At 42.8% G+C, this 22,889-nt stretch overlaps 1 protein-coding gene across 2 annotated transcripts in view; it reads right to left on the bottom strand.

The window, feature by feature from the left end:
- The window catches only part of MBOAT1 (membrane bound glycerophospholipid O-acyltransferase 1), a 58,102-nt gene extending 35,842 nt beyond the window's left edge, over nt 1–22,260 (bottom strand). The window contains exon 1 of one of the 2 annotated variants that reach the window (XM_074575823.1): nt 22,087–22,260. Coding sequence is in view for 1 of the 2 variants with exons in the window: in XM_074575822.1 (XP_074431923.1) it covers nt 21,756–21,845 (90 nt within the window). In the remaining variant the exon portion in view is untranslated. Of the gene's footprint in view, nt 1–21,755; nt 21,946–22,086 lie in introns of those variants that run through there. The other variant, XM_074575822.1, reaches the window with a different exon arrangement.
- Nucleotides 22,261–22,889: the final 629 nt, after the last annotated feature.

Here is a 22,889-nt window from a genome sequence, read left to right as displayed (position 1 = left end):
ACAGCAATGGCTGAAAAGAAGACATCCCCTACAGGGCTGCTCTGATTGCATCTTTTCTAAGCAAGTTGCCAAGACTGATGGAAGCCAATTTATCAATGACAATTCAGTGAACCTTAACCCCACGTCAGCCTGCTCCCACGTAGGGTCACACCAGTACATCCAGCACAGCTCAACTTTGTGGCACGCAGAGCCCCTCTGATTCAGAATAAAGAAGGAAAGCGCAGAGACTCCAAGAAACCCGATGTGGCTGATTGTTTAAAAGATAACACCCCCTTCTGTGCAGCATCACTCATGGATGCTGTACACCAGTAAAAAAACATCAAGATAAGCAAGAATTTGCTTTTTACTTTCATTCAGTTCTTGTATGTTCAGTTCAAGATGTTAAAGATGCTGGGATTTCACAGGTTCACACGCACAGCAAAATGAAAGTGCAAAATGCCATGGCAGACACACTTGTAATAGCATGTACATAATTAAGGCAGGTAATGCCAGCAGCAGCAAAAAGCAAGCAGCAGAGACTTCGTCACAAGCTAACATATAGTATACAACAGCACAGCAGCCTTGCATACATACGCTGTTGCTTGCCTACACTATCAGTTCCTCTGAGCACATATCACCTGTGCTACTTGGGTTAAAGTTAGCACAGGTACACCAACCATGCCACTATCACACCTTCATTTTGTTGTACAAATTAACCAAGGCTATTTCTTCTCTGCGCTGTTTCTGCAAGAGTTGGGGCAAAGCCTTGTACCAGGATAAAAGCAAAAGCACATGCTAGCCCTGCATTTCAATCAGCTTTCAATTTATAAGGGTTGTTTCTGCTGAGCAGCCAAACGTCACAGACTCAATGTGCTCAGCAAGCAATAATCTCAGAATACTAGCTTATGTTTTTTGTACTGAATTAAGCTAGAAAGTACCTTACAAAGGAATGGCTACGACACACCATTAAACGCTACAGATATGATTTAAAAACATAAAGATTAACCTTCCTTTTCAGGACCTGTAAATGACAGTGATGGTGTTGAAGAGGCACAAATACACATCAGGATTCCCAAGTGTGATTTGAACATGGTGTGACCTACCACAGCAGCATACAGGAAGTGAGAAGGCTGCACCCCAATGCATTGCTTGGGACATCGACTCCCAGATACAAAAAAAAATGCAGTCTGAAATGCAGAAAGAGAAGACTTTTCCTCACTGGATGAGGCCATTCATGCTTTTGCCTTTGCCCTCCCTTCTGAACTGCAGCCACCATAGCTCTTCAGCAGCTTTCCAGGTTCCTCTCCTCCATGGCCATGTTTTTCTGACAGGCAGCGCTGCCCCTAAACACAACATGCTGCATTTGTTTTCGTCTACCATTAAGGCTTTCAGGGTGGGTTTTTTTTTCGTGTGTATTCACAGTAACGTATTACAAACAATGTGATTGGTTTTAAAGGATCCATCAGCAGAGGGGTTGGTAGAGCAACACCAACGGACAGGAAAGCCAGGTAAATACAAGAATTACTGATAAAACCTTTCTGTCATCCATGAGGTATTTGGTACCTGTTGGACAAAAACCTTGTGCAATAGTATTGGAGAATACTACTTTTATCTGTCCACCTGTAAGCTTGCACTTAGAATCTGAATACACCAAGGTCACCTCTGATTTCTGTGGAGTTCAGTCTGAAGATCAAACTTAGCTGTGCAGAGCTCACTGCAAGGTCTAGCACATACTTCACTGCAAGACTGACTTTTAGAGGTGCTAAGCAATTGCAGAATACTTCTGTAGATCAATCCCTTCTGCATTTACCTGAGCCAACCTGAAAGCATTGCATAAAACAGGCCAAATCTTTTCTTAACTATAACCTGTCACAAAGAGAGGGAGGGAAGCTGTTTGTTTCTTGGGTATCAGGAATGCGAGACAAATGTCAAGACACCAGTAAAACCAGGGAGCTCCTTTCCAAGTGCTGAGAAAATTTGTTCCGCCTGGCAGTCTGAACTCTGTATTTAAAACCAAGCACTAACATTGGTACCAGACCAGATCTAGCCTGTTCTCCACAGAGCAGTAAAGGTATATGACAGCTTTTCATACAACTACCACCTCTGTTTAGTTATTTATATGTAACATTTTAAACACATGCAGCACTCACATGCATACACACAAGGACTGGCAGTTCATCCGACAGTGACTTTACTTCATTCATTTTTTAACATTAATTTTATTCTTCACTCTACATATTTAAGGTACCTAAGCATATAAATCCCTAAGACTTTAAGAAATGTACTGCATCACAAGTGAAGTAACAGCCACACTTTCCTGCCTTTCCCTTCCCAAAGAGAAAAGCATTCGTGTGTGTGTGTGTATATATAAAAATAAAAAACCCTTTTGGTTATTTCCACTGTTGCTAAAAACACTTTGTAAACAGTAAATTGAGGGCTTGTGAACATCGATGAATGGTGTCCACACAGAAATAACACAGAAATAAAAAAGAAATTATATTAGAATTAACCCTTCTCATTCCGACCCACCATTATAAGTCATTTAACCCATGTTTTTAGATAGTCACATCTATTCCGTGTTGCCATCAATTATTTTTTTCACATCTGGTTTCAACTCTGCCAACAGAAAAGAAACACTTTTGCTTTTCACAGTCATTTTCTTCCATGCTGCAGCGAGTAAGATGTAATAAAATTAGGAATCAGAGCATGTGATATGTTGCCAAAACAAGATATTATCTTCCTTTCATTTTCCATGATTAAACACTGGAAGACAGAAAGGCAGTCTCATCACAGTATCCTGCAACGACATCTGGAAGACCTGTACCTGAGTCACAGCCAGCTGAAGGCAGCCTTGCAATGCAGAAACAAGATATCTGAACTTCTGGAGAGAGAGAAAATCTGGAACAGCTCCAGCCCAACTAGGTTGATGATTATTGTTGTCTGGTTAAGGAATCCTTCAATATCCAATAGTCTCGACTTTAAAGGGCCAGATGGATCCAGAACATGTAAACACCAGGTACAAAAAATGAGAAAAAAAATAAGCCATAGTTCCTCCCCTTATCCATTCAAATTCTGTAGCAGCAATAATTCAAAGCAATGTTTAGACTGCAAATCTGAGTTTTATACAAAGCTAGCAACCAGGTCAAACCAACCAACTGAGCACCTATGATGTTGACACAAGAATAACCAAACATAATGGTTTCAGGATCCCCTATACTATTACGCCAAAATCAAAGCCCTCAAAGTACATAGAAGGTAAACTCCGTCTGCCTTGAGCCTTTGCATCTTCTCCCATTTTTAGTAGCATGAAACTAACTTGGTGAATGCTGGACTGGTACTGTAGGAAGGGGAAACACCGACTCCTAGCCATCTGGAGTCACCTTTTCAGTCATCTCCATCAACAGGCAGGGCATTGCATGGGAAATTCATCTCTTCAACTTCATAACCATTCTCAGAGGAAAGCCATAAAACTTTTTGCTCTGTCTTTTATTGGGTCCCATTAACTATCTGAGGGTGGGCACTTTTAAGGGCAACAGCCATTTGGCAAGTCCTGAAATAAAAGTTCCAAATACCTGGCATCAAATACGCTTGTCTCAAAATCTCATCATTTGGAGGACATAAGCCCACTGCCCATAACACTGAGTGGGAACAATTATCACTGTTTGTTCTGGGGGCAAACTGGCTCCCTGGTGAAGGTTAAAAACAAAAAAAAAAGGTAGCAATTTACCACATTCCTCTAACAGAAAGTCATGGAGCCACAGTGCATTTCCAAAAGGACACAGGTAAATGTGTTGTTTGGTGCACTGAAAAATGACTGAAAAAACCCACAAAAATCTTATGAGGAGAAAGTGGAAAGTGTTTTTCCCGTCTAGAAGTTCTTGGGATGGGAAACAGAAAATACAAGAGGAGGCAAAATCTGTGTTTATACCCTTCCATCAAATCATCACGAATATTCTTGGTGCCCACTCACCGTAGGTCATGGTAGGCTGCTAACAACCCACTTCAGGAAGTTTCAATTCCCCTCATCCCACAAGCCTCGCATCTGCAAATCACCCTATTTAAGGAAGCGGTAATAGACATTTGAGAGTTACTAGATCACACTCTAGGAAGAGATAATAAGTAAGATTAAGCCCATAGTCTGTTATTTTAGTGCTTTTAACATTTTCTTTATAGTTAACTATGAGGAAGAAGTATCCTGCATTCTGTTTTGACCTCAAAAATACTTTGCTTTTCCTTTACTACTTTTTTCCTCCCTTATACTAGCAGAAAAACTGATCTCACTTTCCAAAAATCTAGGAGGATATAACAAATTGACCACACAGTTCTCTCCAAACTCCAAATGGCAATTAAGCCCATTACCCAAACCGGACAGCCCTTTGTAAGCAAAATTCCTATTAATGCTATATAATTCATTCACTATGAAAATCACTATGAGAAATCGCACTGCTAATATGTCACTTGTTTGATGAGAAGGTGCTGACGTGTCCCCCACAACATACCACCTTTGGACAAAAAGCAGGCCTGCTGCACATTCATACACAGAGGTACGAGTGTTAGGCTGCCAGAATACTGGCGGCTAGCACCCCTGTCCATGCCCGCTTCAACAGGCAGCAGGTGATGCAGACTGCCCTCAGATTATAGATATCACAGAAGATACCTCTACTTTTATTCCAGGCCTTGCGCTTATCAGCCGAATGAGAGAATAAGGGTTTACACCTACATTTCATTTGCTGAACAAAAGGGTTGTTCAGTGGCTCAGTATAAAGATGACATCGTAGCCCATGGTAAAGATACTTCGTATTTGCTGCTATCTACTAATGAGCTACTGAGCATTAGTTTAGGAGGCTGCTACGAGGTTTTCATCTGCCAAATTAGAACTTCTCCTCTATTCACTAACTTACCACAGATCACCAAACAGCTGTTTTCAGTATTTGGAAAAGCATAAGAAACTACTGACAGCAACAGCAGCTCCTTCTCAACTCAAACCACTGTCTGTGGAGTCCAACAGTGCTTGGGCAGTATTTTGGAAAAGGGATGCCATAATAAAACATTCCACTTTGCCAGAGATCGGCCCCATCTTCCAGGATGGTGTCTTTCTTGTAAAGAACAAAGCAAGAACTACAGAAGGGCAATAACTTGTATTCTCTGTTTAAAAGATTATTTTGCACATATAACCAAAGACACCTGGCAAACAACATGTTTAAGTTCACTTTGCTGGCGACACTTCTACTTTGATGTTGAAAATTAGGCCTGCTGGTATGATAGCATTTCGTAACATCCAAATTGTGATATTTAAAATGGGTGTGTTAAGAATGAGAGAGAGAATATTCTTTAATCAGATCATCTCAAAGATATCTGATACTTAACTGAAATTTTTCAAAATATTTTGATCTTCCAGACTATTTTTATGAACCGTAAGGACAAATATTCTCTACAGAGATCACTTAACTCTATGCAGGAAGGTGACAAACGCACCCAAAAAGAGGGCAATATCACAGAAATCATGTCAAGTTTCCTACTGCTAGAATTTTGACTCGGGTTTCCACAGAGGAGTATTCCTGTAACATCATCTGTGCATACCCCACGGTGGTATCGCTTTGCACAGAACTCAGTGCACCAACAGCCAGCATAAACAGCCATTTGTGAAGAAATCAGAATCAACCGCCGCTTGCAAGATGCTATACTTTATGTCTACATCCAAGCACTGTGAATTGCAAACAGCATGGATCAGAGAGGAGACATTAATTTACATTGGGGAAATACTGATGTGACTACTGAAAAGTCACATCTCTGATATTATACTGAAACAACTAATTTCTCTGACTTTGTGTTGTCAGAGTCCCATAGAAGATTTTGAGGGGGCAGAAGCAAATGTTTGAAAATAGAATTTCTCTCATAAGAGAGAGAGAAAAGCATATATGCATGACCAATTTAAGATTACCGTCGCCTTTGGAAGCAGCACCAAGTTCTCATTAGCCCTGGCTTTTTTGTTGCTGTTGCATGTGGGATATGGAGTTGGTAAAGTAGAATATGCCAAATTGCCAGTATTTTGGCCTGTTGTGCTGTTTTCCTGGGTAAATTCTGCTGTTTCCCTACTTACAGGGTCAAATATCCTTCCATGATTTAGACTATAAACTTGAAACAGATGTTCTTTCTGGATTACCTCTATGAAGCCACTAGCAGAATAATCACTAGCAGGACACACACATAAATATAGCTATAGAGCAGATTAAACCCTGAGTCATCAGAAATTTTAAAAGAAAAACATTTAAGTCATAAGTAAGCTTGAGAAGTCAAATCTACATCACAATGCTAAGTCACACACCCACACATTTACCTTTGATGGCTGATAAATTTAATGTGTGGACCTGATCCAAAAACAGCTTTAGCTTGCTGTCAACAGCTCTTACATTGAACTGTAATGACACTGTATGTTGAACAGATGTTTAAGTAGTGATCATTTATGTGCAGCGATGTTCTGCCACTACCTGTAACTCAGTAATTAGTGTTCTCTCAGTGAGTAATGCCAAAACATAGCATGATAAAATTCCCTTGTACCTGAGATAGCCAGCACTAATTCCTACCTGTAATAGAAGCAGCAGTAAAATCAAACAAGCTGGAACTTTTAGTCATTCAGGTTGGGTTTTTTAAACCAGAATGCCTTTAGGTTGTTAGGAGAGCTGCCTCATTTCTTCAAATTACTCGGCAGTGAGGTAGCACACTAATTACAGTACCTTTAGCCACAAAAGAGTACTTTAAAAAGAATCATTTGACATACCTCTGTGCAGGTATAGTATCACATGGTATAACATGGCAGACACATCCAAAAGCAGAACTACAGCCAGCAGGTCAGAGTATAGAAGATATTTTAATGAGAAATGGGAAGAGAGGTGCGAAATGTTGTTATCCAAGCAGTAATTTTGGCAGAAAAAAAAAAAAACAAACAACCCAAACACCAGGACTACCAGCCTTGCTTTTCCAAAGGCGTCACAGGAAGTAGGAAGTCACTGGGATCTCATACTTGTAGCAAAGGTGGCATCTTGTACCGCCTACCCTCCTTGCTTATGCGTAGATTCATACTGATGCAGGGAGAACAGACTGACCTTATCACATTAGTCCATCACTCCAGCTCTTCTCACAGGGTCCATTCAGAAGACCCAATTTAAGCATATGTAAAGTTAGGAGACAGATGCTGAAGTGAAAATGAACAGAAACAAGGAAAACAATAACTCCAGGAGAGTAAAATACAACAAAGCAGAGGCTTGAGTGCCTGCAAAGCTTCCTCTGAAAGTCCCTAGCAACTTCCCATGGCAGGGACACCACAGCACTCTTTCCCACCTTTCTTTGACACCTGTAGGGCTCAGACAACTAACTGGAACTTGGATCCTTAGTTTTCATAACCATTAGTTAAATACACCAGTTACCCATCTTTTTCTCCGAAATGAATTCTTGGATAACAGCTATTGTTCCCAACTGGTCTTTTCAGACCTGATGAGTGCTCTCAAAGCCCAAACAATTATTTTCACACAACCTGTGAAGAGCGTTGCCTAGCCCAACACCATCACCTCATCCACCACAGACAGTAGGTCAGCAACAAAAAGGAAGCAGGACCAAGACAGGTTTCATCAGGCATGACCCAGCTCAAGCTCACCAGCCTCGAGCACTAACTGCTCCAGAGATTTCAGTCTGGTTTCTACTTTTGTAGTCTTCAGTAAATACCTTCAAAGTAGCAGTACTAAGAGTAGCATCAACACAGATCTGCTTTTTCCCCCCAGATTTAAAGGTTTAGTTTTTAAAAACTTACAACACAGCACAGCAAGTCAAGCACCTTTTCACTTTGTCTGTGTAACTGGCATAAGTACGTAGTTGATTTATTCAAACTGCAAAGAAGGAAGACAATACAGACATATGTGCATATACCCAGCCACCCTGCTGGCACGTCTTTCTGTGGCTTCAATATAAATTAGATTCCCCAGATAGCAATGGGAGTTGCACGAATGTAGGAACGGCAGGATCCTTATAGCAATGTTTCTAAAGTACCAATTCAGAAACATGCTTCCAGGACAGATGAAAGCCTTGCGCCTGCATATATTCATCAATTTAAAAATAAAACAGTAGGCTTAAAGTGCAATCCTTCACTAGAATGGGAACTGTCACATCTAAACTAACTTGCCCCATTATTGCTGTTGCAATGTCTGTGCAATTCTATTTTCAGTTCCTTTTCTATAGAAAAATGTGTCAGTGGTCTTTAAAAATACACACCAATACAAACAGAGCAGTTTTGTTCACGTTATCCCAGTGATATCCCAGTAAGTGCACACAACAGAAAGAAACAAACATCAGTAAGGGAAAAAAAGTGCCAACTTCACAAGTTATTCTAAACCAAAAGAAAGTTGGGCGGCGCTTTTTTCCCCCCACTGTAGAATCTGTCAGCACTGTGTTAAATTTACGCGCATTATTCTTGGAATTAAGTGGCTTGATCAAAGACTAAACCTTTCAGACATTACAATGGTATTATAGAAGAATTTATTAGGCCCTTACACATTGAAAATCTGGAACATCCTGTATTTAAACACTGAACCATGCTCATTGTAACTTAAAACAAGGGCACTGTAAAAATTAGCATATTAGGACATGCTTTAAAAATTTATGCAAGGACTTTGCTAGAGGAAGGGTTAGAATTTATCTGTCCTAACACTGATGTCAATACCTGAGCTAGTCTGTCTAAATTTCTTTTATTGTCAATGGGGAAGAAAGGCAATTCTAAGTTGCAATTCATCTGATCCTAAAACACAAGTCTAAACCAGGTACTTCTACGATAAAAGTAATCTAGATGAGTAAGTTTAGATGTAAAAATGTACACTGCAGACTTACAAAGATGAACAGTAGCCATACTACAGGCATTAACTTTAACAGAAGCAAAAAGAAATCTCTGGACTGTGAAACTGGACTTCCATTTGGTTGCAAGAGATGAAATTTTCAAAAACGAGCCACAGTTCCTGGTGCTCCACTTTTTGGTTTACCACTTAAAAGACACTGTGAAATGGTATCATATTCCAGAACCTGGTATTCTGCAATAAACTAAGCCCACTTCAAGTGCCTGAAATAGAATTGGGGGGGGGGGGGGGGGGGGGCGGGCAGAAGATGCCAATTAGGATGCACTTCTGACATCTACTGCCAGATATGTGTGGAAGAGTTTTAGGGTAATAATGTTCCTACACAATGGGTGCAGTCAAATGCACCCGGTTTCCTGCTTCCGCAAGCAGGTGCTGCAAACCTCAGTTCTTCCTGTCCTCTTCCTTGTCTAAGCAGTTTTGTATCTCCAAAACACCCAGAAACAGCACTTACAAAAGAAGGGAAGGAAAACCCTTGTGAACAATAAAGAAAATGCTTTCAGTTGAGCTTCAAAACATCACTTCAGGGTACATCAACATGGAGAGGTGAAGATCTATGTGAAGATCTATGTTCTTCTGCACATGCTCCAACCTAGCAAAATACTGGGCACAGATCTCAGGGTGCCACCATACCCTTTCCCAGGCTACAGAGCCACAGAAATTGCTAAAAGAAGTACAGAAGATATTTCCAGCTACCTTTCAACATGGAACTCCCTTGCAGGCAGAAGAGGATACACAAAGATTTTGGGAAGCCATCAGTAAGCGCCAAGGAAAATCTGCAGTGAATCTGCTCAGATGTTTTTTGGTTGGGTTAATTTTCAGCCAGCTTAACCTGTACAGATGCACAACTGAGAGGTTTTTTTCCACAAGAGAAGAAAAAGAAGCATGGCAAAAGGGGAGGGAATATATACAGAACCACCTTTTTTATTAGTAAACTTTAGTCAAAGCCATTTCTTTGACTGGGAAAATCACACTTTCAGTTTATATTTTGGCAATTACCTTTGCAAGCATAACAGTAACTCACTCTCTTTGTTTCCATAAACAATGTAAACTTTATATTCTGCAGTTGCTTGCAGAGTCCCCCATTTCCACTGTGGCCCTTGATTCTGCTGGCAAGCAAATTTTCTAGATAGCTTTCTTCATCATTTTTTAGCCTATTTCCAAAAAGCTGTGTATGGGGATGGTTTATTTTATTATTTTTTTTTTCAATTCAAACACAATTATCTTTGTTTCATTCCTTTGCTGTAACAGTGACCGTGTAGAATTAGCAAGCCTCCAAAACTGCCAACTTCAGATACTCGCTTTCACAATCGTGAGATTTCACAGTCATAAAATACTGCCCTTCCCTACTGTTCCCTATTGGTCAAAAGTAAAATTACTGCTCTATGCTGTTTAATATAAAATATGTTTATCTAACCTTCATTCATGTGGGCTGAAGACTTATTTTTAATCCCTTCAGAACTGTGGCAGGAAGAGAAGCCACCAATAAAACATGTACAGTGACAATATCCTGTTGTGGCTGGTTTTTCCTTCCTTATTTCTGCTCAGAATTTGCAGCACGCTCACTTCATGCTCATTTGTTTTGGATCCTGAACCATGCAAGAAGACAAGAACGTAGCCCCAGCTGTTTAGTTATGCCTGTGTGACAAGCACCTTACATCTACAGCAAATATCTCTGGAAGCTGAACTTCGGAGCATGTCTAATTTTAGGCATTTAACTTCAGGCTCTATTGAAAACAAGTAACTTGGAGATGACAAGCACTCAGGACTCGGCACAAGTCAAACATTTCAACCGTCACTACACTAAAATATCTGGAAATCATTAGTATCTTTCCAAAAGTCATGCCCTGAATGAATTCCAGGGGTTACCCCCTCAAAAAAAAAAAATAAAAAATTTCCTAGTTCTCAAACTTAGCAACCAAATCAAAACAAAAACTAACAGGAAAACACACAGCATGAGCAAGTATCGGTGAATAAGCATAAAGAAATGTAAAACAAACAATAAAAAAAGAAAAGATACTTAGATTTTGCTATAAATTGATTTCATTTGCACTATAGTATATTTGAGAAAAAAAGATTTAATTTCTTTGCCTCTTTAAAAGCATGCTGCCTTCTTCATATATCTCCCACTAGAGTTCCATACTACTATTTGCATACAATACAGCAGAACTTTGCGTTATAACACTGATATTTTCCAAAGATAACTGACATATCAGGAGGAAAAAACTCAACCACGTTTGTATTACTTAGCCACAGCATTATAATTTTCTCCAGGTGTATTCTTGCCATGCTTATGAGTCAGCAATAGCAGAAACTTAATTTGCTTTCCTTTACAAAGGACAGCAATCATTAGGCAACAGGAATAAGTCTAATTTTTTCCCCTTTAACAGTTTGGAAAAAAAGAAAATAATGCCCTTACATTTTACAATGATTACAGTGATGCTCCTACCACGCAGCGGCAGGCAAACTATTGTCCAAGAAACAAAGTACAAGAACAAAGTTCCAGAAACTCCAAGTGAGCTCTTCTCAATATACCCTATGAACTTGAACAAAGCCAGGGAAGAGAAATTCAACAAGTTGCATAAATAATTACAACTTCTTTTTCAAACAAGCCCTTTGCATATAAAGCCTAAAAAAACATGCTTTAAAAGAACTGGGACATTGCATGTTCCAGACAGCTGGCTTGCGAAATTTATTTCCATCTCTCTTTCTATCACAAGCTTTTATACCACTAACATCTGGCTATCTCAGAAGCACTTTGAGACATCATTTCAGGTTTGATTTTTACCAAACATAAGATATCTCAAAATGCAGATGGACTTTTTCCCACTGTTACAGTAGCACTAAAGTGCGGAGTGTGGTAGCATATCAGCTTCCCTGATGCTGGAAGCCACCCGAGCAACCAGCAGCATGTACTTTATAGCAGATGAGGGAGAGCAGACTTGGAAGGGGGATGACCAGGGACCTTGGTCTGCACTGTCTGCTCTGACAAAGTCTCTCCAGGGCACAAGACAGTAGTTCCACCTCCCAGCAAACAAATGAGGCCACCATCTCATAGGCAGAAATAGTCCAAGCAATTGCAAAGACCCGATTCTAGATACATGAAACAGAGGCACACCTGCCATTTAGGGTCTTCTAAACTGGTCTGGTACGTTGCTTTTATTAGTGACTATGCTCAAAAACCAAAGTGTCCGAGAAAAAGAGGAGGCAGATACAGAATCAATTTTCTCCCAATAATCATTTAAACCCTGACTCAACTCTATCCAGGTGAAAAAAACAGGAAGCCTGACTGTTAAGCAATTGACGTAATGGTGCATGTAAAATGTATGATTGATAAGCAGATAACAGCCTAGTGATCAGTATGTCAGAACCCTACCAAAGGAAGAGGGCAGACTACGCCAGACACCTGCTGGTGTAGTCTCTTCAAAGAGAATATACAGATGACGAAACCATCAAATACAGCATTAAAGAAACACAGCATAAACTGAACAGAGAGGAAATGCTCAGCATATAGACAAAAAAAACCTGCCAGTTAGAAAGCAGAACAGACAAATAAGAGGATAACCAAGAGGGAAATACATTGCAAAGTATATAAAGGGCCAGTTACTTTCTATATAAACTGATAGAAGGATAGTTGTAGCTTGGGCTCCTTGAAAGCGGAATGTTGGAGAATTGACCTCTCTTGGGAGTTGGCTGATCTTCCCTACAGAGATCTGCTGCTTCTTGCTGTGTCACCATGTGAAGAAACTCAAGCAATAAATCCAGTGTCAGGTCAAGCCCTGGGAGGGGATGATGACTCTAGGAGACCCACTCACCCGTAACAGGAGCAGCTGCGCTTGGGACTGCCATCAGTGACTCGGGATCCCAAAAGCATCATCAACACCAGAGGCAGAGCTGCCAGAAACCAGCATCTGCAGACGGGATGGGCCCTGAAAGGATCCAGCAAAAGAATACGTACTCCCCAAAGGTTTCCCTTTTAAGCTAGGAAATATCTTACTCTGGATACTCATGTTTTTCATATAAACATCCAAGTCCTCACTGGCTCTGGCCGAGTTCTTGGCCTTAGCAGCCCCCTGTTGAAATGGGTTTCACAGTCCAGTTCTGGACTGCATGAAAAAGACCTTCATTTTAATCACTGTTGAATCTGCAGCCTTCTAATGTTATCACATTTTTCTCTTCACATGTAGAAACACTGGGAGACAGAAAGGAAGAAGTCCTAGATCTATTTCATTTATGCTGCTCACGTATACTTTCACCACGATCCCTCTTAACAATCACATTTCTAAAGCAAACAACCCAATTCCTTCACTTTGCTTTTGCATGTTTAAAAAGTCTACCCTGTAATTTTTCCTCTCCTATCTTGTTCATATTTTTATTCTGGTTTCATGGCAAAGAGCTACAGTCATCTTCTGATTTACAAGAGCAACTGCCATGGGACAGAAACATAATTATGTCACCCATTTCCCTCTGCCCTGGACCATTCTTTGTTCTAATCCTCATTTTATTTGCTCGTTAGCATCAGCAGAGCATCTCTAAAACTTTATTTCTCCAAACTGCTGAGCCCATTTTCCTCTCTGCAATGTTACGTTTGCAATTGGGAACTAGCGCCCTAGCAGAGAAGTAGCAATAAAGGTAACACTAAATCAAAGTTACATTCTCCAAATACAAAACAAACAAATGTTTCCTTTCTTAAGAGTCTATCATATTTCACAATGTACCACAGCAACATGCCTACACTTTCAACATACTTGTATAAATTAGGCAAAACCCACCCATACACTGAGTGCAGTGTTATTGTTGCTGTGGCAACTACAGACCACAATTTTTTGCCTCAAAAGAATTCGCATAAACACAAACATCCACACAAAGGCATAAACAGCTGTGGGTGCTAACAGTGTCTACAACTCACTGTGGATGTGTAACACTACCATCAAAAACTGGATTTAATTCAAAGAGTAAATCCTTTAACTTCCCAGTCACTGTCTCCAAACCATTTGTCTACACTTGTTTTTCACCTTCAGTACAGCATAGTTGGCAGAACATCCTGAGAAACCCTGCAGCATAGGAAGTATAAATGTAAGACAACTCTGCTTGTGAGCGAACAAAGTAATTCTAACTCTCTCTCAAATAGATAAATTGTTGCTCTACCTGGCATTTGCGGTATAAATACTTACTGCAAATCATAGGAGTCAGTGATTTGAACCTCCCCTCTGTGCGTGCGCATGTGAGATAAACAAAGTCAATACAGTCCTACTCTTTAACACTCCCTTGCACTGATAACAGGAAAAAACCTACTTTCACCAGTTTATAATGTCATTTAAGCTAGGTGTAAGAGTTAATAATTAAATCTTTTCTACTCAGCAATCCTTTAAAAAAAAAAGTTTAAAATAAAACCGATACATAAGCATGAAAACAAACACTGAAGTTATTTGAGAAATGTTGGGAGTGGGGGGGTCCTCAAATGTCTTGGGTTTTGCCTTGTCATTTTGCCTTCCCCATTCCTGCCCTATCTGCATACCAGTGCCAAACTGCACTTGAACAGAAAACCACAAATGAAGAATTTGTTCAAGTCCAATTAGAGCTTTTGTCACAAGACCAGGGCCTGTAGAAGAAGCAAACGCTCACCCTGTGCACAACAGCCAACAGATGAAGTTTCCTTCTTGGCCTGAATTTGTTACTTAGTTTTTTAGTATTCTGTGTGCAATCCAAAAGGCCAATCTAAAGGAGTATTTTCTTGCCTCCTTTTTCCCTCCCAGATGTCCCCAGCCTGACTCACTCACTGAAGACTGCAGAATATAATCTGATACTGACCAATAACTTTTAAAGTTGCTATTCCATAGGATTAACAGATTTTTGTCTGGGACTTACCATGCAGATACACGCACTCTGGCGTTGTTTCATTTTATTTAATTACAAAAATATGTTTAGCAGGTTTTTTTCTCACATTATTGAGATTTCTTTTTTTTTGAGCTTGAAATTTTCTTATCATGAGGGAAGACCAAAACACAGTAAAAAAAACTATTTTCCACCCAACTCCATAAAGGATGCAACATACTACAAGTAGCTCCCCCAAAAAAGTTCTACAAAACACATTTATGTCAGAAACTATTGCTTGTACTTTTGTTTTTGCTTTGGTGCTCACCTACGATTCTGCAAAAGCTGTTTAAAGTGCCTTAAACCAGGGAAAAAAGGACTGGTGAAAATTATCATTCCCAATCAAGATCTTAAGAAGGGAGAATGATCAGATCCCACCTTGTTCTGGGGCAGGACCACCCTTGACCATTTTTCTCCACCTGCCGTTCTTCCCATTGGCAGAAGCAGGACAGGCTGATCCAGCCGAGCCCCGTTCACAACAGACTGGATTCCACACTGTCAGAAGTGACCAAACAAGCCTGACCAGTGCTATGCTCTGAAGAAACCACCAGGTGAAGGTCAGAGATTTCCACTATGCCTATCTCACCAAGTAGCGCAGCATAGCAGCAGCACGTCTGAAGAGCAAAACGGCTGAGGATGAGGACCCCACGTTCACATGACTCGTTGTTGGGAGGGTCTCGCTTCAGAGAAGCTGAACTCTGGCGCTGCAGGCTGTGTGCCCTGCAGCAGCTGAAACACTGCAGGCTCCTGGGGCACATCCATCAGCTCCATACTCTCAGAAAGCAAGCCTGCGCTGATGCTCTGTGGCCACTTCATGTGCAAGGTGTGCTAAGTGGGGACAGTCCAAAGATTCATTCCCAAAGCGCACTCCTGATCCAACCCACATGTTAACATAAACACTCCCACTATTAGTAAGGGACAGTAGAAATTTATGCATCATGCCGTGCATTTAAGAGCAAGCCTGGGTTTCTGGAAGCCCTCCTTAAGAACAGTCACTAGAATAGCTGAGCATACAGGAGATAAGGTTTGGTACCCTCAAGTTTACCCGTTACTACTAGGTCACATACAGAGGGATTTTTTCACTCCAAAAAGAAACACAGCCCATTGACATCTGACTTTTCACTTGGTTTTGGACAAGTATAGAAGGCCGGATTCACCTCCACACTGATGCCAATCCCTCCCCCGCCCAGAGATTACCAGCACCACTTGCAGTTTGGCAAGTCCACCTCGAGCACTGCCTATTCTCGTGAACAGTAACAGGAGCCAAGGAGCAATCAGGGCATTAAATACCATGCCAGGCTGGCCAACGCACAGTAAATCCTAAGCATTGGGGGCTCCCCTGAAAGCACAGAGCCAGCTCTGTGCTCAGTGACTAGACCCCTAGGCTGGAGCCCAAGAGTCTTCGTCACTACTTTATATTGTCTCAAAATAGCTGCAGAGCACCACTAAATCAGTGCTGGTGTAATTAATGTGCGGAGAAGGTTTCGGGAAACTTTATGCAGCGCTTCAACATTTATTTTTCCAGATCTCATTTAACACAAATGAGAAGGAAACTGCTTAAAAGGGGGAAAATTGCAAGTGGCTGATTCCAGTTGCACTTTTGTCCCTTGCCAAATGAAAAACTTAATAGGACAGACTTTGTTTTCAAGGCATGAGGGATGTGGAAATATTTACACCCATAGTATCAAGACATCAGCCATGAGGTTCAAGACTGCAGTGCCAAATTGAGTGAGAACACGTCGAAAAAGGCAGCACACGCTTCCAAGGCAGATGAAAATGTGTATTATTGCAATTGTTAGTAACAGCTGACCTGAACAGAAAGAAATACTTTGGAAATAGCCTTAATCTTCGGAAAGTACTATACCTCTGTCTCAGGAACGTACAGAATCTTGGGCTCTGCACAAGTGGGCCCTGCACAAGTTAGAGAGTGAATTTGCTCTAAATGCCGTGCACCCCGCTGCCCTGCTTGCAGGCACCTCTTCAACTGGGGACCCAAAACAGGGTCAGCCAGACTATGCCTCTTCTTTAAATCAAGTGCCATGTCCTTCAGGGCATTGTAGTAAAAAGATAATGATTTCTCTTAAGGACAATAGTTTTACAAAATCTGGCTGCTTGAAAGTCAGAAAATATCAAAATTAAAGTCGGCTTTGGCAGCCTAAGCAATATGTCTCTATAAATGTGTTTTAAGGTGTTGATTTCAAATTTAATTTTTGCTTACTGTTTCTCAAATAACTAAAAGTTACACAGCTTTATTTTTTGCAGTTGAGGGTGTCAGGCAGGAAGGTGTTAAGTCTGACAAGTACAGCTGCAATTCAAAATGAAAACACTGAATTTTCAATTGCAGAATGACTGGCATTAGAGAATCAAAATGTAGCATAGTTCATACCAAACATGGACAGTTGTTCCTGTTGCCTTACAGTAGTTTTATTCAGGTAAAAATCAGATAATGTCTTCAATGAACTTCCACCTTTATTTATCTCGCTTCGATCTCTAAAAATGTATTTTTTTTTCCCTTTCAGCACTACATCTTCTAATGCCTCTACTGATGACCATTAAAGCAACCTTAAAGTTTCCCAGCCTAAGTCTGTTGAGTTCCTAGAAAGCTATTTTTTTATTTGGCTTTTCATTGCACAAGAAGTGGATTAGAAAAACCACGCAAAGAGGCTTGGGACTAACAAATCTGCTGACTAGCTAAACCAGAGAGCAGAGAAGCAAAACTGAAGTTGGACAGCAAAAGAGCTGCAAAATGTGAAGTTCAGCAAAACAACCCCTGATTTTTGGATGAGAATTCATGTGGATTTTTGTAAACGGAAAAAATATACATATAATTTTTTTCTTCTTTCTCCTTTTTAAGCCAATTTATCAGCATGCTTTGGGCAGAGAGCTATTCAAACTCAAGGAATAGTGGGAAGACATCTCTAACACTTCAACTATCCCAAGACTCAGAGGCATGTCCCACAGTCCCCCCACAGAGTTAGTGTTTTATTTAAACTGCTGCCACAACATAAGTATGCAGACCAGCTCCAATGAAAGGATTAAAATGAAAAATAAGGTGTACACCCAGCAGCCAAAGCATCCAAAATTAAGTTTAAAAGCACATTTTTTCCCCTTTGGGGAACCACGTCTGGCCTCATCAATGAAAACACTAAAGTTAAAAACCCTCTGATATAAATGATATAAACATGAGAAGATGCTCATACAACATCGCTTTTTTTTTTTTTTTTTGAGAGCACCCTTGAACATAGAATGCATTTCCCTGAAAGTCAACAAACTTGGTACTGTCTGACATAGGTCAGGGTAAGGCCTGTTAAAATGTAAGGTTTGTTGTGCATCCGTTGAGGATTTGCATTTGGATTGATACTTCCGAGACAACAGGTAACCTGGGATATTAACAGTACTGCAAAATAACCTTAAGAAGTGAAACTTTTTTTAATAAAATGTCTTAACCCTTTGAATCTGAATTACTTCTAGAGATGCCTAGTGTTTAGGAAGGCATGGTGAAAACTCCATGTGGATAAACAATGACATTAAACTTACTTTTAATATACCTTTAAATAGCATATATATTTCTTCACTGTATTTATAAACACATGCCTCTGTTTACAAAATTTACACCATTAAAAGTTTAAGCTTTAACTTACCATACCTCACCGATTTATGCTAGATGATGATGTCTCAAAATTGGTGATTTAGGGCATATATGACAAAAAAATATATACTTTGCCAAGTCTTACTGTATAAGCATACTGGATGGATGACATTCCAGAATCAGTGATTTGGGGCATATGCGACAAGAAAAAAACCAACCCAAAACTCTTTTCCAAATGCTGCTGGAGGTGTGTCATTGACCTAGCCAGATATTTTTAGAATGCAAGTCAGCTAAACTTCAAAGTCTACTTTCCTGGGATATGATGATGAATTGAACACAGAGAGTCTTTTCATCCTCTTTCAGGCTCATTAATTTTGTTACTGAATATAGCACTTCTTAAAAAATAATATTTCAATGCTAAATTCAAAGATAACTCATCCACTAAAGAGACATGCAGATACATGCTCAGACATCAGGATTATTTTAGCATCTAAAGCAGAAAACATTGCTGTGTTCTCATGCAGTGCGCTGTCTACTAAATAAAATGTGTACAGTCTGCCAGGTACACAGTGCAGCTAGGAATTGCACTCTCTGTAATTCTGCACTGTTTTTAAACTTAAGTTGTAATTTTTCAAAATGAAGAAAACAACCAATGTGAAAAATGACATTTTCATATTTATCCATGCTTCCCATAGTGAGTGATACAATAACTGCTTATTAGATGACAGAACATTTTCCACCTACCATTGCTTCAGCTTTTCTGACCCTGCTATGAAAGAGTAAAGATTACGACGTTTATTTTTCGGACCTGCACCTCAATGTTTTTTCTGGTCATTCTCATGGACTGAAATCTCTCATAGCACAGACCTCATGGAAAACCATCTCTATAAAAGAAGGGAAGAGTCCTTTGTGCACTTAACAGAGGCAGACATACATGGCTTTAGACCTGGAGGGTCTAAACTCCACTTGTGTGCCTTTGCCGCTCGCTCTCTGAGCGCTTCTCGGCATTTTCGAAAGCTCAGGGCCAGCCACGGGGAACTGCCAGCTACACGGACTGGAGGGAGACTTAGGCTGTCACCATCCAACAGGCCGAGCATGAAGTCGCTGACATACATTGACAAACCAGAGATTATCATCTCCCTGTTGCAGCCTAGCCACCACATGGAAGGCCTAGAGAGCCTGTTAGCATCGCAATAAGGGACTCGTATAAAACCAGCCCCTGCCAGACGTGGGATTCATACCTAGCAAAAATAGTCTTTCATATGCAACGCTCAGTTCTGTGCAGAGGTGTAACTGGACTTTTCTTTTCCCCCTCAGCAAAAGCCTTGTCTTATTCTAATGAAGAAGGTAACCAACCCATGTGGCAAAAGAGCTCTGTGAACTGTTGAAAGTGTTATTATTTTGTTTCTGTGGGCGTAAGCACTGCGGGTTGGAGTTGAAACTCATGTCGCTTGAGGGGACAGTGGTGGCACAACGCTTCCACACAGCGATTTGGGTATTTCCTACTTCAGGGCAGCAGAAATCCCTGATGCTTGGCATGGTCCAACACACTGCAGTGGAACAAGAGGGGTGTGGGAGACTTTTTTAAATGACTGATAGCATAATCTCACAGGGACAATGAAGCAGGGTCCAGGGCCGGGGGGGGTGGGGTGGGGTGGAAGAGGTGATTTTCAGGTGAGGAAAGCTGCATTTCAGCAGAGCTGTGCTGCAGTTCTGCGATGAACTCCAGCAAGGGGGATGTTCCTCACAGCCCACCACTGGAGGCAGTGCGGTCATTCACACGGACAATACCTATGGTTGCACACACGCTCACACAGCCCAGCCACACCACCAACCCTGGAGCACATCTTCCCTGCTTACTGGTGTGGGTTCAAGTCACAAACTACCAGGCATACAGGTGCCCACCATCAGCACCCACAAGACCGGGGCCCTGAGACCAACACAGCACATAACCAGATGCAGTGAAGCATCCTCAGGCCTGGAAGAGCATAGGGAGAATTTTCACCACAGACAACATCGTCTTTGTATCACCTTGGCTAAATGGAAGAACAAGTTTTGGAAAGCTTAGGAAGAAAAACTGCAGTCTGTCAAGTCTTCATTGTTCAGTGACCCAGTCAGCCTAACACTGTACATACGCCATGGCATCACAAACAAGCTGAAACAGTAAACGTTTGCTATTTCTGGTGCCTTTGGTGTTCCTGTATTCATCAGTCATGGCACAGAATACCTCAAAAAAGAAGCTATCGCTATTCATGCACCTTCTCCTAAATTAATAGCTTATAGATAATTATAGGCCTTTATTGTTTGACTGTTCTAGCGTTGAGCAACAAATCTCTTTTTTGCATGAAAACCTGTTTTCTGTTAAAAAAGGAAAAACTGGCATGGTTAGATGTAGGGGTTTCATCCATAAAATGATTTATTTCTTACTCAACTTTTAAAAACAAACAGTAGTAAAAAACGACACATAGGACCAGCCACTCTGCAAACAGAAGAAAGCAAATAAGTCTCAATCTTCTGTTGATTTTTACCAGCGCGTCTCTGCTACCCTGCTTCCTTAGAGCACGGCTCGACCTCCTAGTAGTTCAGTGGAGACTTTTTCTCGTCGGCACAAAACTTCCAGACCGAACTTCCTCCTTGCTGACAGAATGCAGGAAGGCAGCAGGTGCAGACAGGCTTGAGAGACAATAAAAGGTGGCGGTGGGGGAGAGATGTTTTCTGCCTGTTAGGGGTCAGCTTAGCTAGGAGGCTGTAAACAACCAGACAACACCGCTGCCAAAAATATATTAGGCAGTCCCGTAAGACCGCTTTCTCCAATGCGTGCCTGTGCGTTTCACGCCTCTCCATAGATGCCCTTTGCAACTCCATCAGGGGCACTTGTACCAGGCTGAAAAGAGACTTCTGTGCCGCCTTTCTCCACCTCTGCAGCCACAAAAGCAGTGCCTGAACGCAATGGCTTCGTAGGGAACACGCTGCATCTCCGCTCCCAAACAGCTCCCGTTCCCAAACAGCTGCCCAGAGGCGGGCAAGCACCTGAGCTACTACTTAAGCGTGTCAAACTTTGCCGCGGCTAGCGCAACGCCGCGACTTTCTGCATCCAGCGGCAGCAGCAGCCACTTCTGGCAAGACCACGAAAAGCGCCGGGCATTGCCGGGGAAAACAGAGGGCTCCTACGGCAGCGGCAACCAGCCCGCCCGGCGACGCCGCCCGGCTCAACCCCCGCCCGGCCCCGCCGTGCGCCTTCCCCTCGCCGAAACCCCTTCCGACCCCAAGGTTTTCCGCGGGGGACGGTGGCCCCGCTCCCCGCCCCCCCAGGGGCGCTTTGGCAGATGACAGCGACGGGACGGACACTCCTCTCTGCCAAAGAAGCCTCCCCGCCTCGGCACCACCCCTCCCCAGCACGGCACGCCACGCAGCCTCACCTGGTCCAGCGGGATGCCCAGCAGCCCGCTCAGCGGGTGCAGCAAGGTGGAACCGGTGGTGCGGTGCGGGGCGCCGGGCGGCTCGGCCATGCTGCATCCCCCCCACCCTCCTCCACTTCCACCGCCCGTCGGCCACGCGCCCCCGGCCCGCACCGCACCCCACGGCTTCGCTCCGCGCCGGCCGCCGCCCCGCCGCGCCGGCCGCCGGGCCGCAGGGGGCGCTCGGCCGAGGCGGGGCCGCCGCCAACGGCCGGGGGCGGGGCGGGCGCTGGCCGTGCCCCGGCGGCGGGGAGCCGGGGGCCGAGAGCCCTCGCCGTGCCCGGGGCCTCACCTGCTGCCGGCAGAAAGGAGGGGGTGGGGGTGTGCAGGCGGCCGAGCCCGCGCGTGGGGTTTGTCCGTTATAACGGTCGGATTCGAATTTGAAAAGCAACTGCTCCGTCCTGAGGGAGCCCCCCCGTCCCCGCGGCGTCGGGTTTGTGACGGGAAGTGAAAAACATCCTGCGCGTCCCCCGACACCCCCGGGGGTTTCCCCGGCCCCGCGGCTGCCCGGGGGCGGGAGCGGGGCGGAGCGGAGCGGTCAACGCCTCACGCCGCGGTGGCCGTGGCGATGGCCGGCGGCGGGAGGAGCGGACGAGCTGCGGGGGTGGCACCACGGGTGGGTTGGCGGGGTCTCCTGGTGCGTGTGGTGACAACGAGTGGGCCCGGTACACGTGGTGACAGCGGGTGGGCCCCGATGTGCGTGATGACAGCGAACGGGGCCTGGTAGGGGTGCGAGGCGCCCGCTTGCAGTGGCACCGCGCCGGCCGTGCCACTCCGGGTGGGTTGGAGCCGGCCAAGGAGGGACCGACAGTAGCAGCTCGACGTGTTTTCCCGCTTTTTGCAGCTTCTTGTCAGAAGCGTTAACTTCTCCAGACACCTGCAGGGCCAAGGTGACAGTTCACAACTGCCCCAAGCAGAGGAGAGCTGGAGTTTTCCCCCCCCAAAAAAAAAGTTGTAGGATGTGGGTTTTTTTATTTTTAAAAATTTTTTTAAACACAGATAGGTTGTTTTCAGTCATTACTTAGAAGTACTGATGTTTTTAATGGAGAGTTACCAAGCATTCAGCCTGTGGTTCATGTCGCTGGAAACTAAGAT

Source organism: Larus michahellis, chromosome 2 (assembly GCF_964199755.1).
Source record: "Larus michahellis chromosome 2, bLarMic1.1, whole genome shotgun sequence".
Lineage (NCBI taxonomy): Eukaryota > Metazoa > Chordata > Aves > Charadriiformes > Laridae > Larus > Larus michahellis.
The sequence above is the reverse complement of the archived record's forward strand: the minus strand, read 5'-3'. Positions and strand labels throughout refer to the sequence as shown.